This window comes from Prionailurus viverrinus, chromosome E1 (assembly GCF_022837055.1).
Source record: "Prionailurus viverrinus isolate Anna chromosome E1, UM_Priviv_1.0, whole genome shotgun sequence".
Classification (NCBI taxonomy): Eukaryota; Metazoa; Chordata; class Mammalia; order Carnivora; family Felidae; genus Prionailurus; species Prionailurus viverrinus.
This window is the reverse complement of record NC_062574.1, coordinates 23,014,033-23,028,255: the sequence shown is the minus strand read 5'-3', so window position 1 is coordinate 23,028,255 and position 14,223 is coordinate 23,014,033. Positions and strand designations below refer to the sequence as shown.

The following is a 14,223-nucleotide window of genomic DNA, read 5'->3' as shown; positions in this document are numbered from 1 at the left end:
CCTAGCTGTGGCCAGTTTCTCTCTGAGGCCTGAAATGCCCACTTCTCTCAGTCGCCAGGATCTGTTGCTATTGCTCTTTGGACACCATCCAAAATGTATGTTCCCTCCTCTTTTCCGTCTTTCTAATGAAACCTCTGAATATACCCTCTAATTCTGAAGGCAGAAAAAAAAAAAAAAAAAAAAAGCAATAAACACGCTCCACCTCTTCTTCCAACATTCTCATCCATCTCTGTGCCATAACTGAAATCTAGCTCTCTCTCCTGAATGCCATGACCTCTTCCCAAAATCCTAGGTGTTGCTCATCCTTCTCCATTCCTTCCAATGTCATCATTGTCCTGTGCCTTTATATAAAACTCAAGTGTCTTGGCTCTCTAGTTATACCATCCTCTGGTTCACTTCTGTTTTCTTATTCGTTGCCTGAACCTGGGTCTTCCTATCACCATGATGTAACAACCACCCAACACCCAGCTCCTCAGTTCTTGATCTCAAATACAAAGGCCTTTCCCTTCCACTCACTTTAGCCATCCACTTCCATGGCCACACCCAGCCCTTATCATCCCCAGGAATTGCTCCATCTCCCAAATCCTGAATATCTACTTTCTGACCCAAACCTTCTATCCAGATTATCCTCAATATCAGTTCTCTGAATCTCATCAGTAACACCATTCTTGACATCCCTACATTCTCCATTAACTTGTTTTTTTCTTCCTACTCAGCCTAGACTCCATCCATCAACCACTATCTCTACTCTTCTCATACCTCCAACAGGTATGAAACAAATCTGAAATTTTTATTCAGATTACTAGTATCTGACTAGTAAAATCTCTAACCCTGAATCAAACTGCCTCTGTTCCTATAACCAGGTTGCTAATTAAATATGGGGGAAAATCTGGGGCACCTGGGTGGCTCAGTCAGTTAAGCACCTGACTTTGGCTCAGTTTTGTGAGTTCGAGCCTGCTGTTGGCCTCAGATCCTCTGCCTCCCTCTCTCTCTGCCCCTCCCCTGTTACGTCCTCTCTCTCTCCCATCCAAGTACTAATGAGGCCCGACTCTGCTTAGCTTCCAAGATCAGACAAGATCAGGTGCATTCAGGGTGTTATGGCTATAGACACGCTCTCTCTCAAAAATAAATAAAAACACCTAAAATACGTAAATAAAAATATATTTAAAAAATTTTAAGATAGAGAAAAATCACACATCCATAGACTACCCATAAAACACTTGCCTCCTATGTTAACTGGGCTCTCATCATTGTCTGGCAACTTTACAGGTTCCTAGTCACAATACTTTCCTATTTCCTACAATGGTTATCTTAAGTCTTCTCTGCTATCTCTACTATCCTCACATTTACTACAGTCTCTTCAAACTATCATATTCCCCAACCCTCAGCAGACTATTATATTTTACTATACTCAGGGGATAAAAAGACATCACATGGAATTACTTCAACTTCCTGCCACCTCTGTTACAAGCATCCTTGTGCACAGTAAAGAGCACAGGCTCTAAGGCTAAACCCCTGGATTAGAATCCAGACTCTGCCACTTACTAGAGATGTGATCCTGGGCAAGTTGCTTAGCCTCTCAGTGCCTCTGTTCCTCACTGTACCCTCTGAAGCCCCTTTCAAGCAGCAATCAAAATCACACCATTTATCTCTTCTCTGAAGTGTTTCCTATACCTCCTTGGTTCACAGCATTGTTGTGAGAATTAGTTAACACAGAGTGCTTGTTAACAGTGCCTGGCACATAGGAAGCCCCCAATAAATGTTAATCATCTGTTACCATCATTATCAGCATCTGCAACTATCCTTACCTCCAGAAACAACACAAGAGGCATTCTCCTGTTCTACTGTAAATCCTTCACCAGTGTTCTGGTCACCATTCCTTCAAGGGATTTGAACATCAATTATCCCCATTTCCTTGCACATAGTGTATAAACATGCTTATTTCTCACCCATCTTAAAAAATAACCTCCCACGAACCCATATCCCTGTCCAGATACTTCGTCTTACCTCAACCCCATCTCTAACCACCCTTCATAATCAAGATTTTTAGTTGTCCACATTACCGGTCTCCATTTCTCCAATATCTATTAGTCATCATCCCACTTCAGTTTGGGTTCAGAATCCAATGCTCTACCAAAATGGCTTTTGCTAAGGCAGTGGTCCTCAAAAGGGGCAATCATGCACCCCAAACTGTGTCCCCAAAGGACATTTGGCAGTGTCAGACATTCTGATTGTCACAACTGGGGGCCGCTCCTGGAGTCTCGTGGTAGAAGCCAGGGATGCTGCTAAACATCCTGCAACAAAAAGGGCAACCCCCCATACCAAAGACTTCTCCAACCCAAATGTCAGTAGTCCCAAGGTTGAGACACCCTGTGCTAAGGTAATTTAGAGCCTCCATATTGCTAAATACGAGTGCTTTCTATATGCACTCTGTATGACTTGGCCTGGCTTGAGCACTTGACACCACTAGCTTCTCCCTCTTTAAAATCCATGCTTCCTTTGGGTTCCACCAACACCTCACTGGCCATTTCTAGTCTCTATTTCAGGATCCTCTTCTATGATCTCTTAAGTATTAGTATTTCTCAGGGTCCTATCCTAGGCTCTGCTCTCTATATATACTGTCTCCCCAAACCATTAAAATCAACTGAGGCTCTTATTAAATGGCCAGGCCGAAGAGATTTCATTGTTTTGGAATAGAACCCAGCATCCTTGTGCTTAAAAAAAACATCCTTGGGGCGCCTGGGTGGCGCAGTCAGTTAAGCGTCCGACTTCAGCCAGGTCACGATCTCGCGGTCCGTGAGTTCGAGCCCCGCGTCGGGCTCTGGACTGATGGCTCAGAGCCTGGAGCCTGTTTCCGATTCTGTGTCTCCCTCTCTCTCTGCCCCTCCCCCGTTCATGCTCTGTCTCTCTCTGTCCCAAAAATAAATAAACGTTGAAAAAAAAAATTTAAAAAAAAAAAAAAAAAAAACATCCTTGCTAATTCTAATATAGAGCTTGGATGGTGAAGAACTACTCTAGACAGTCTTATTATATCCACTCAGCACTTTAATTACCATTTATATATTAGTGGCTCATTAATCTCAAATCTGTACCTATAATAGATTCATTCATTTAGCCAATATTCATTGAGTTACTTACTCTGTGCCTGACACTGTTCTAAGCACTGGGGTAGAACAGTCAACAACAGACAAGGTTCCCTACTCTCCTGGAGCTTATATTCTTTTTTTTTTTTTTTTTTTTTTAACGTTTTATTTATTTTTGAGACAGAGAGAGACAGAGCATGAATGGGGGAGGGGCAGAGAGAGAGGGAGACACAGAATCAGAAGCAGGCTCCAGGCTCTGAGCCATCAGCCCAGAGCCCGACACGGGGCTCGAACTCACGGACCGTGAGATCGTGACCTGAGCTGAAGTCGGCCACTTAACCGACTGAGCCACCCAAGCGCCCCCTGGAGCTTATATTCTAATGAAGAGAGAAACTGACAACCACAAAAAGATCATTTCAAATAATGATAGATACTGTGATGACATCATAAGAGGTGATAGGAGTCACTGAGGAGAGGCAGTATTTTAGATAGAAGGCCAGGGAGGAGGGTGGAATCTGACCCAACATTGCAATGAAAAGGAATCAGCCATCTGAATATTTGAGGAAGGTGAATCCGAAACAAAGCATATAAAGATACTACAGCAAAAGCATATTGGTACCATGAAGAATTAACACCAATGTGGTTAAAGCAAGGTTAGTATGGATAAATGTTACACAGTAAGGTTGGAGAGGGAGACAGAGGCCAGTTCATAAGCATTCCGCAAGTCAGGGTAAGGAATTTATAGCCTACATGTAACAAAAGTCAATGGGGCACCTGGCTGGCTCATTCATCAGAGCACGTGACTCTCAATCTAAGGGTCATAAGTTTAAGCCCCACGTTGGGTATGAAGCTTCCCTAAAATAAAAATAAAAGTCATTGAAAGCCTTTAAAAAGGCATGACATAGTCTGATTCACATCTTTACGGTATCATTTGGCTACTATGGGAAAAATAGACTTTACAGGAAAAAGAACGTATAGGAGAGAAAGTGATCTGGAAAGGGAATCAAAAGTTCTGTTTAGTCCCGTCAGAGTTACGAAAACAGAAAAGAAAGGAAAAGAGAAAAGTTCTGTTCAGTACATCTTAATAAAAAGGTCAAGTAGGAAGCTGAATATAATCCAGAGTGAAGGAAGGCAAGAGGTCAAGACTAGAGGCTTAAATTTGGTAATCATCAGTGTATTAGATGGTATTTAAAGCCACAGCCTGAATGAGTTCTTCCAGGATGAAAATGAGTGTAAGTTGAAAAGGAAAAGGTGATTCAGAACAAGCTCTGAGAAACCTCCTACATCTGAAGGTCAGGCAGAGAAGCAGCAAAGGAAGCAGAAGTCAGTACAGAAAAAAAAAAATCAGCATGCATAATGTTGAATGCCAACTTTCTAAGCTGCAGATTTGCACAACCCAGCTACCTACTCATTTCCCCTAATCTTGCTCCCAAACCTGTTCCTTTCCCAGTGTTTTCTATTTAAATGAATAGCACATCTACCCAATCACCAGGCTAGAAACCTGACTTCTCTCCCCATAATTTCTGACATCCAGCCAAATCCTGTTCAGTGTCCCTCCCTCATTTCTCAAATCAATTTAGTTATCTCCTCCTTGTCCAGTCACTATCTGAGCTCAAACCAATATCATCTCTCACCTGGCTTACCATTCTGTCTCCAGTCCAGCCTCTCCACAAGGCAGCCATCATCATCTTTCAGTTGATGCCACTCAGGTCAGGCTACTGCCCTGGTTAAAATCTTTTAATGACTCCCTATTTGGAGGCAGGGGAAAAATGAAATGCAAGAAGGATCTTCTCACCAAGCATGTTTACCTCTCCAGTCTTACCTTTTGCAGGGTCATCCTTGAACTCCTCCCTCTAACCACAATGTACTATATACAATTCTCAAATGCAGAGCCTGTTCTTCACTCTCTTAACTCCTGATTTGTTCATGTCATTAGTTTTCTGCTGGGAATACCTTTCCTCACCCAGCCTTCTTACTTAGCCAACTCCTACTCTTCCCTCAAGACTTACCAAGCCTTCTCGACTGTACATGACTGGATCATGTCCTTCCAACCAGCCTTCAAAGTACCTTGTACTTAATTCTTATTGGAGTACTTGTCAGACTGTATATTGTCTGTTTGCTTGAGGGGCAACATAACTAGCATCTGGTGCAATGCCTTACCCCTGATAAGTGTAGGAGAAATAGCTCTTTAATGAATGCCAAGTAACATACCCAGCACACTGGTATCTTCACCCTGGCTTGTCATCAAATCCTTACTCTTCCTACATAACCCTTAGACTTCCACATTCCCAGCATCTAGAACACTGCCCTAAATAAATGGCTCACAGCTGTAAACTGCCATTAAAGTGACTGTATCAAAACCATCTGGTGAGCCTGATATAGATTCCTAGGTCTAGCTCTCCACACTTAACAAGTTTTGACCAAGTGGACCTGGGGTGAGGCCTAGAAATCTAATCTTGATAACCTCCTCGGGTAATTCTGACATGCAGTCATTCTTGCAAATTACTACTCTAAACAGAGCAGGAGCTCAGTATTGTTGAAAGTAACGTTTTAAGTTAATGAAACAGAATGAATTTCCTAATTCTTTAAGGTTACAGTCTGCTGTAACTGAATCCTGAGTGTGATAGAACAATGCACTAATGTACAAAAGTCCACAAAACAAGCAGCCTTTATTGCAGTAATACAAAACACTTTCCATTTTGGCAATATTTTACAATGCACTTAGCTTCAAGGGTTGGAAAGGAGAGGTGGAAAACTAAATGGGGAAATTTCAATGGACATTTCTAAAAGAAAAACTGTCCCAGCCCTCCCACCCAAATAAAAATCCAAATGTCACTTAATTTCACTACCCAAGAAGAGGCCACGAGGAAAGCAGCAGGCAAAACTCTGGCAATTTCACTATGGATCATGTCAGAGACAAAGGAACATTCAAAACAGTCATCAGTATGGTCGGTTGCGCTGATCATTTCTGTAGTCGTTTCTAGGAATGAAAAATAAAGAGCCAGACTAAATTCTAATTTTCTACCAAGGGGGAGCATCAGACACTTCCTCAGGGTGCTGGTGACTGGCATCAGCTTGACAATTTCTGTAAGAATGACACCATACCTAATTTATTTCTCTACTCCTAGAAGTGCTTAATAAATATCTAATTTATCAGCTTTAAGACCCACAAAGTTCCTGGAAGATTTTGCTATCACTGAGTCTTAAAAACTTTCCATCTACAGTAAGGACTCTAAACCGCTGTCAAGCACTCTTAAAAGACGAGTGGCATAACAGAAAAAGGAAAGCACACATTTTCATGTAAGAATTCTGGGTCTGCCACTTACTATGTGACCTTGGAAAAGTTACACAACGTTTCCTACTTCACAAAATGGGAAATACATCTACCTCATGGAGCTGAGGACTAAACTAAAGAATAGAAAGACACTTCCACAGGATTTGCTATACAGTAAGACATGTTCAATAGATAATTACTACTATCTAACAATTATATAGCACTTACTGTGGGCCAGGAACTGTCATTACATGATCTAATACAACTCCATGAAGGAGGTATTACTGGCCCCATTTTATAGATGGGAATGCTAATGCTCCAAAGGGTTAAGTAACTTGCCTAACATCACACAGCTAGTAAGTGGTGAAGCCAGAATTTGAAACCAGAGACTTCTTATCTCTGAACTTCATGCTCTTAACCATATGCTATACTAATTCTCACTACCCTATACTGCATCTGGCATACAGATGCTTAGTATGATAATCGAAGTTGTTTTTCATCAACTTTTCTCTACACCATTCATGTGCACAACACACTCCCATCAGTACCATCAGGAATTTTCATCTGGAAAAGGGATTACCAGACTCTCCAGAGAAACAACTACAGGGTGGCACGTGTCACACGTGTCTCAGAAAATGCCCCTATGAAAGGTGTGCTCCCCTCACTTAACATTAAGAACCTCTGATTTACATACAGTTTCAAATTACCTCTCAATCTCAATTAACTTTAGCCATGAGAAAATACCACAGCCATATACACACCCTCATACAAATATAGATTTATGAAACAATTTCCAAAACGAGTTTTAGAAATTTCTAAGCAGGAAAACTAAATGAATCTTCTCCATCCCAATTGAGAGTTTCCAATGAAAAATTCAAGTTCCAAACAACTGGACATTAAGAAAATGTGACAAAAAGGGCTCGGATCCTAAACCCTAGGAGCAGTAAAATAAAAAGATTAACAAGTACATTGTAATACTCACCTTCCTCCCATTTTGCCTCCATAGCCACCTCGGTCTCCTCCATAGCCACCACCACTCCTGTCTCCTCCATAGCCTCCACTTCGGTCTCCACCATAGCCACCGCCACCACGGTCTCCTCCATAGCCCCCCCCACTTCGATCTCCTCCATAGCCGCCTCGGTCTCCACCATAGCCGCCTCGGTCTCCACCATAGCCACCTCGGTCTCCGCCGTAGCCACCTCCTCGGTCTCCTCCATAGCCTCCGCCTCGGTCTCCCCCATAGCCTCCGCCTCGGTCTCCTCCATAGCCGCCGCCTCGGTCCCCACCATAACCGCCGCCTCGGTCCCCACCATAGCCGCCCCCACTTCTGTCTCCACCATAGCCACCCCCACTTCTATCTCCTCCGTAGCCGCCGCCACCACTTCTGTCTCCTCCATAGCCACCTCCACTTCTGTCTACACCATAGCCGCCTCGGTCTCCACCTCTTCCCCCACGACCTCTATAGCCCCTCTCTCCACCATAGCCTCTTCCTCGGAAATCTGCAAGGTAAAAATGCAAATCAGCAAGGCCAGCAGAATAATGTAAAGCACCCTTAATGCTAGTCAGAAGATAAATGCCATGGAATTGCTGTTAAAAAGCTGACCCACCTCCTCCTGAGGGACGAGAATCCTCTGGTCTGGGCTCATTACACTGGTTGCAGGAATTCCTTCGAGCAAAGTTCATATTTCCACATGATCTGAGAAAGGAGGAAAATAAAAATGTTCAATAGTTTCCAATTGATTCAGAACCCCCTCTTGCATCCTTTGACCCCAATCCCAACCCTATTACTGACAAAATAAATGAGATACTTACGGATTAGGGCAAACCCAGTCCCCACTTTTGGGGTCTCCACCTCTCCCCTGAAAGCCTCCACGACCTCTGTATCCTCCACGGCCTAGGGGAAAGAGGAGTAGGGGAGAAAAACTAGCAGTAGACATTAATGAAACAGAGGAAAAGCCAGAGCAAGTACCCATCAATAACTGGGCGGCCACCCCCAAAATGAACCCCTTATGGTAGGACCCTGATTCTTTTCATTTGAGGCTTTACTTAGTAAATCCAAGAAATGTGGGAAAAGACCGCAAGCACATAATACAGTGCATTATTTAATGCACTAAAAAACTTCAAAGTCCACTTTCTATAATACCCTCCTTAGTCCGAGAATCTCAGTGATAAAGGCAGAGAAAACATATTCGAAATTTAAGAAATTAAACACAATAGAAATGAATTAAGGTGACGGCAACTGTATCAGGGAATTTATAAACTGGTCAGATTACCTAATTAAGTATCATTTAAGCAACTGTCTCCTGATCTCCAGGTGAATAAAAAACTGCTACACAGCTTTCCAAAGGGATTTCTAGAACCTTCTTTCAACTACTTTCTTAGCTATTATGACACCTTATTTACCCAATCTCCTTTCAGTACCCACTCTCACTTTAAGATATAAGGAAAAAGATGGAGTGCCTGGGTGGCTCAGTTGGTTGGAGTGTCCAAGTCCTCATTTCAGCTCAGGTCATGATCCCAGGGTCGTGGGATTGAGCCCTGTGCTGAGCATGAAGCAAGCCTGTTTGGGATTCTCTCTCTCTCTCCCCTTCTCCCGTGTGCCTGCACCCTCTCTAATAAATAAAAATTTCTTTTAAAAGAATTACAAACTAAGGGGTGCCTGGGTGGCTCAGTCGGCTAAATGTCCGACTTGGGCTCAGATCATGATCTCACAGCTCATGGGTTCAAACCTCACGACGGGCTCTGTGCTGGGAGCCTGGAGGCTGAAGCTGTGTCTCCCTCTCTCTCTGCCCCTCCCCCGCTTGTGCTCTCTCTCTCTCTCTCTCTCTCAAAAATAAATATTTAAAAAAATAATAAAAAACTAAAATGAAATTTTTAAAAATTAAAAAAAAAAAGATTTAAGTAAAAAAACTTAGGGAGAGAAAGAAGTAGTAATTCACACAATAGAGACAGACCATGGACTCAAATTCAAACCCTCTGTACAATATCCAGGCCTGTGAGCAACAAGTATCTTACCTCGCCGCCCACCTCCACTTCCACCTCCTCTCATGAATTCAGGTCTTCTGGTAGCAAAGGACACTTTAATGATGTTGCCATGGAATTCTTTTCCTAAGAAAAAAGAACATAATTTTAAAGAAGTGCTACTCCACATCTTACCTCTCAACAAAAATATAAAACTGTCTTGGAAACTTTTAGTCTCAGAGTAATAACAGACATATCCTCACAGAAATTCAAACACACTAGTATTCCAAAGAATCAAGGTAACAGTGTTAAAACATGATTATCATCTATTGAATAGAGCAGATCGGTCACTGGGACCCAGTTACTTTTTACTGAGTAAAAAACCCACATCTAATATTTTTTTTATGGAAAGAGCCAAATGCAAAACCATGTGTGTAGTATGCTACCACTTCTTTTTTTTTTAATTTTTTTTTTTTTTTACATTTATTCATTTTTGAGAGACAGAGACAGAGCACAAGTGGGGGAGGGGCAGAGAGAGAGGGAGACACAGAATCTGAGGCAGGCTCCAGGCTCTGAGCTATCAGCACAGAGCCCGATGCAGGGTTCGAACTCACAAATCATGCAATCATGACCTGAGCCGAAGTCAGACGCTCAACCGACTGAGCCACACACAGGCGTCCCAACTACCACTTCTACTTTTTAAAGGGAATTAGTGTGTGGGTGTACACATATACATGTGTACACATACCTTTACAAATACACATACGCTATATATTCACTGCCTATTATGCCTCACTCTCAGCAGGGGAAAGATCACTGGGGATCAAAGGTGGAAAGAAAGCTCATTTTTCACTATACACTTCTGGTACAGTTTGAAACTTTTTTACCATATGCAAGAATTAGCTTTAAAAATAATACATGCAAAAAACTGCATACATATGTAATTACACACATGCACACATACATATATTCTGCAGCCTCACAGCCTTAGAGACAGGAATTAATCTTTTTACTTTGTATTAAACAAGAGAACTGACATATAAGGAAAAGGTACCCAAGGATTTTATAAAATGGTCAGAATTGCAGGAGCCTTAGCTCCCTGACCAAAGCACTCATCATTGCGGCTGGCAACTTTTCACAGTATCAGACAGTGTAATATAAGAAGCCACTCACAGATCAGTATTTTCAAAGCTGTAGAATGAATGACCTGAACTATGGAGTTAGGTTTAAGAGGCTCATATGCCCTGTGGGCAACAGGCACAATAATTTTTGAATATGTATGAGCAAAAGAGATTGCTTTTTAATTCACCAAAACTACGGCAAACACAGAAAAGTGAGGAAAAATGGACCTAGCCTTCAATAGCAAGGTGCTAGTCCTGACAGATTAATGCAAAAAGGTAAACAATATTAAGGTGACGACAGAGAATCCAATCTCATTTTTGAAGAGGAAATGCAATTATGTTTTTGAAAGACACAGGTACAATAATCTCAGAAGTGGAAGGGACCTCAGGTGTCTGTCAATCTAATTAGCACGGTTAAGTCCTTTAGAGACAGTGGAGCCAGACTGCCTCAGTTTGAATCCTGACTCTGTCAATTATGCTATGATCCTGGAAATTATAGAGCTTCTTTGTGCTTTAGTTTCCACATCTATAAAATAATAATACAGGGTTTGTCTCATAGGGTTACTGTGAGGATCAAACTGAGGATCATGTAAAGCTTTTAGAATTATGCCTAGACTATAAACCACAGTTAACATGCAGTGTTACTTCTTATTAGGGTACAAAACAATGAATTTCTAATAACATGGGGAAATGACTATTAAAATGTTAAGTGAAAGAAGCATGAAACAAAAGTACATTTGGAATATAATGATAAACTATTTTTAAAATACATTTTAAGAGTGGAAGGAAATGTAAGTAAAAAATATTAGCCAGGGGTGCCTGGGTGGCTCAGTTGGTTAACCGTCCGATTTCGGCTGAGGTCACAATCTCGCCGTTTGTGAGTTTCAGTCCCGTGTCAGGGGGGTGCTGACATCTGACATCTGACATCTGAGAGTCTGGAGCCTGCTTTGGATTCTGTGTCTCCCTCTCTCTCTGCCCCTCCCCTGCTCATGCTCTGTCTCTGTCTCTCAAAAATAAATAAATGTTTTTAAAAATTAAAAAAAATATATATTATCAGGGCACCTGAGCATCTGACTTTGGCTCAGGTCATGTTCTCACATTTCATGAGTTCCAGCCCTGTGTCAGGCTTTGTGCTGACAGCTCAGAGCCTGGAGCTTGCTTTGGATTCTGTGTCTCCCTCTCTCTCTCTGTCCCTCTCCTGTTTGCTCTCTGTCCCCCCCTCTCTAAAAAAATAAACAAACATTAAAAAAAAAAATTCTTTTTTAAATATTATCAACGGTTATCTCTGAATAGAAAGGACTGGATGCTTTACTGCTTTCTTCTACTTTCCCATAGTTTATTTTCAGGGGAAAAATGTCTTACTATTTCTTCCAAATATGTATTAACTTTATATTTGAAGGGAAATTAATCTAAATTTACAAAGAACAGATTTAAGCAGGCCAACCCTCTAAATCTCCATCAGAGTGGCTTCAAGCACGAGGCATGATAATAAGGAAATATTTGAGACAAACAAGGAGAGAGCTCATCTACCTCATTTCTAAAGGTATATAAAAACTCTGGCCTGTTTTTTTAATAGAATACCCACAAAAGTAAACATGAAAATAACCAGTCTACCAGAATATAGTTTGACTTCAAGACTGGACAACATTTATCCAAACTGCATATTGAAACTGTATGAATGAGGTATATACCATCAAACCAGTCAATGGCTGCCTTAGCTGAAGGAGGGTCATCGAATGACACTGTTGCCTCTCCTTTGGGCTTCCCTGTGTCCTTGTCTGTATACAGATTTATCATTGGTTTTCCAGTCTTCTTATTTGTCTGAGAAACAAACAAGTTGGTATTAGTGTTTTAAGAAAAAGTGATCATAAACCAGATAAAGATTTTTTAAAAAGGAATTCACATATACATACTACAAATACTATGTACCTAATATTAAAATGAGGTTATCTATAGGTTCTGAAAAGGAAAATTCTCTTAAGATACATTAAGTAAAACCCAAGCTATGAAAACAATACATAATATACTGTTTTATCTATGTATAATTTCTTTAAACCCACACAAAAAAATGTAGATAATGCTTCAGGTAAATATATACCTTATAAAACATTAAAAAAAAGGTCATAAAGAATGTACACCAGGCAAATTTAACAGACTGCCACTAATGTATACACACTGAAGCTGGCTGGGATGGGAGTGGAAGACAAAGAATGTTTACTCTTCAGAACTGTGTGAATGTTTTACATGTCATGAGCAAAAAATTTCTTAAGAAATTTTAACTCCCAAAGAAAGAAAAAACATGAGTATTACACAGAAACCAAACAAGAACAATTGCAAACGGATTTCAGGCAATTGCTACAATCTACTAACACTATTCTAACTGCTGCTTTCTAGTTGAAAACATGAAAATTACATGCATGAAACAAACAGTACACAAGACACAAGTAAACAATGAATAACACAGTTATGGAATAAAGCATTATATACTGGGCTAATGTACAGCTCAGTTCGCATATATTGGCATTTCAGAATCCATAAAATGTTCTCACAATCTCATTTCGTTCTCACAATTTTAGGACCTAGGCAGAGACTATTTTTAGAGCCCAAGATTGAAAGCTAAAGCTGTGGCAGGCTGTGGAAAGACAAACACAAGGAATAAAATTTTCGTGTATTTAGCAAATTTAGCAAAAGGCCTACAGACATGGGTGAGCATGTGTATAAGGGAATTTTAAGAAACAAACCTTGGGCTTACAACGTAATCTATGTATCTTAACTAGAATTTGTTAATAATTATGAGATTTTCAACATAAGCTATACTTTCTACTCACCTTAATAATTCCTATTTGCTTAAAGAACTCCCCTACTTGATCTGTAGACACACCCTCCCCAAGTCCTTGCACAAAGATTGTGTTGTTATCTGAATTATCAGATTCTGAATCTAAGGGGAAAAAAATTATGGTTAATTTTACATATCCTTGGTTTTACTGCATCCTGTTTAGTAATCAAGAGCAATAACTAATTGTCCAATATTCAACTGTTTCTATGACCAAAAGGAAAAAGAACCAATATACAAAAAAATCTTGTATCAACAGGCAAAGTGGTCACCAGTTTTTTGGTAGCAGGTCAATTCTTACAACTAAACTGCAGTTAAAGTGGATCAAGTCCACACTATGTGAAATACAGACCAATTAAGCGAGATCTTAGAAATCTTGCTCTTTAGATTCAGATACAGGGCTAAAGTTCACGAAGAGATGAAGAAAGTTAGTATAAATCAGCATTCCTTTCTTTGGAGAGCTTTAACTCTTTATAGCTCATTAATACTTGTAAGGCTCTCTAGTAGAAAATTCTCCAAATCTGACACTTTGGAGTTCCAAGCAAGGCAACCACAACTGCTGGTTTCTTGTCCATTGCAATAAACTTTGTAGATACCAGAGCGTAAGGGCACCTTGACACACACCTTACCTTACACGCACACTTTTGAATTAATACAACAAAGTAAGAAAGGAGTACAAAAATTCGTCCATCAAGGGATAATTCAGAAATTGCCTTCCATATAAAATACTTTGGCATCTTAATAAAAACAAAAGTTCTGATTTCAATATATATTAAAAGTTTTTGCCTCAAATAGATTTTTAATAACTAAATCATAACTCCCAAAAGGCTGCAGGTGGCCTTGAATTTCATTCAAAAATAAAAGCTACATGAAATGAGGGACTTCTGCCTAGAGTAAGACAATTCTCTCAGGTAGGAACTTCGGTTTCTTAAGCCCACTAGGCAGACTACC

At 40.6% G+C, this 14,223-nt stretch overlaps 1 protein-coding gene across 3 annotated transcripts in view; it reads right to left on the bottom strand.

The window, feature by feature from the left end:
• Window positions 1–5,733: 5,733 nt before the first annotated feature.
• Window positions 5,734–14,223, bottom strand: part of TAF15 (TATA-box binding protein associated factor 15) — a 28,338-nt gene continuing 19,848 nt past the window's right edge. For all 3 annotated transcript variants that reach the window (XM_047832402.1, XM_047832404.1, XM_047832405.1), the window contains 7 exons: window positions 13,268–13,377; window positions 12,131–12,260; window positions 9,373–9,465; window positions 8,170–8,251; window positions 7,965–8,053; window positions 7,340–7,856; window positions 5,734–6,063 (listed from right to left, as the gene is read on the bottom strand). In XM_047832402.1, coding sequence (XP_047688358.1) covers window positions 6,024–6,063; window positions 7,340–7,856; window positions 7,965–8,053; window positions 8,170–8,251; window positions 9,373–9,465; window positions 12,131–12,260; window positions 13,268–13,377 — 1,061 coding nt within the window. In that variant the 3' untranslated portion in view covers window positions 5,734–6,023. The remainder of the gene's footprint in view (window positions 6,064–7,339; window positions 7,857–7,964; window positions 8,054–8,169; window positions 8,252–9,372; window positions 9,466–12,130; window positions 12,261–13,267; window positions 13,378–14,223) is intronic.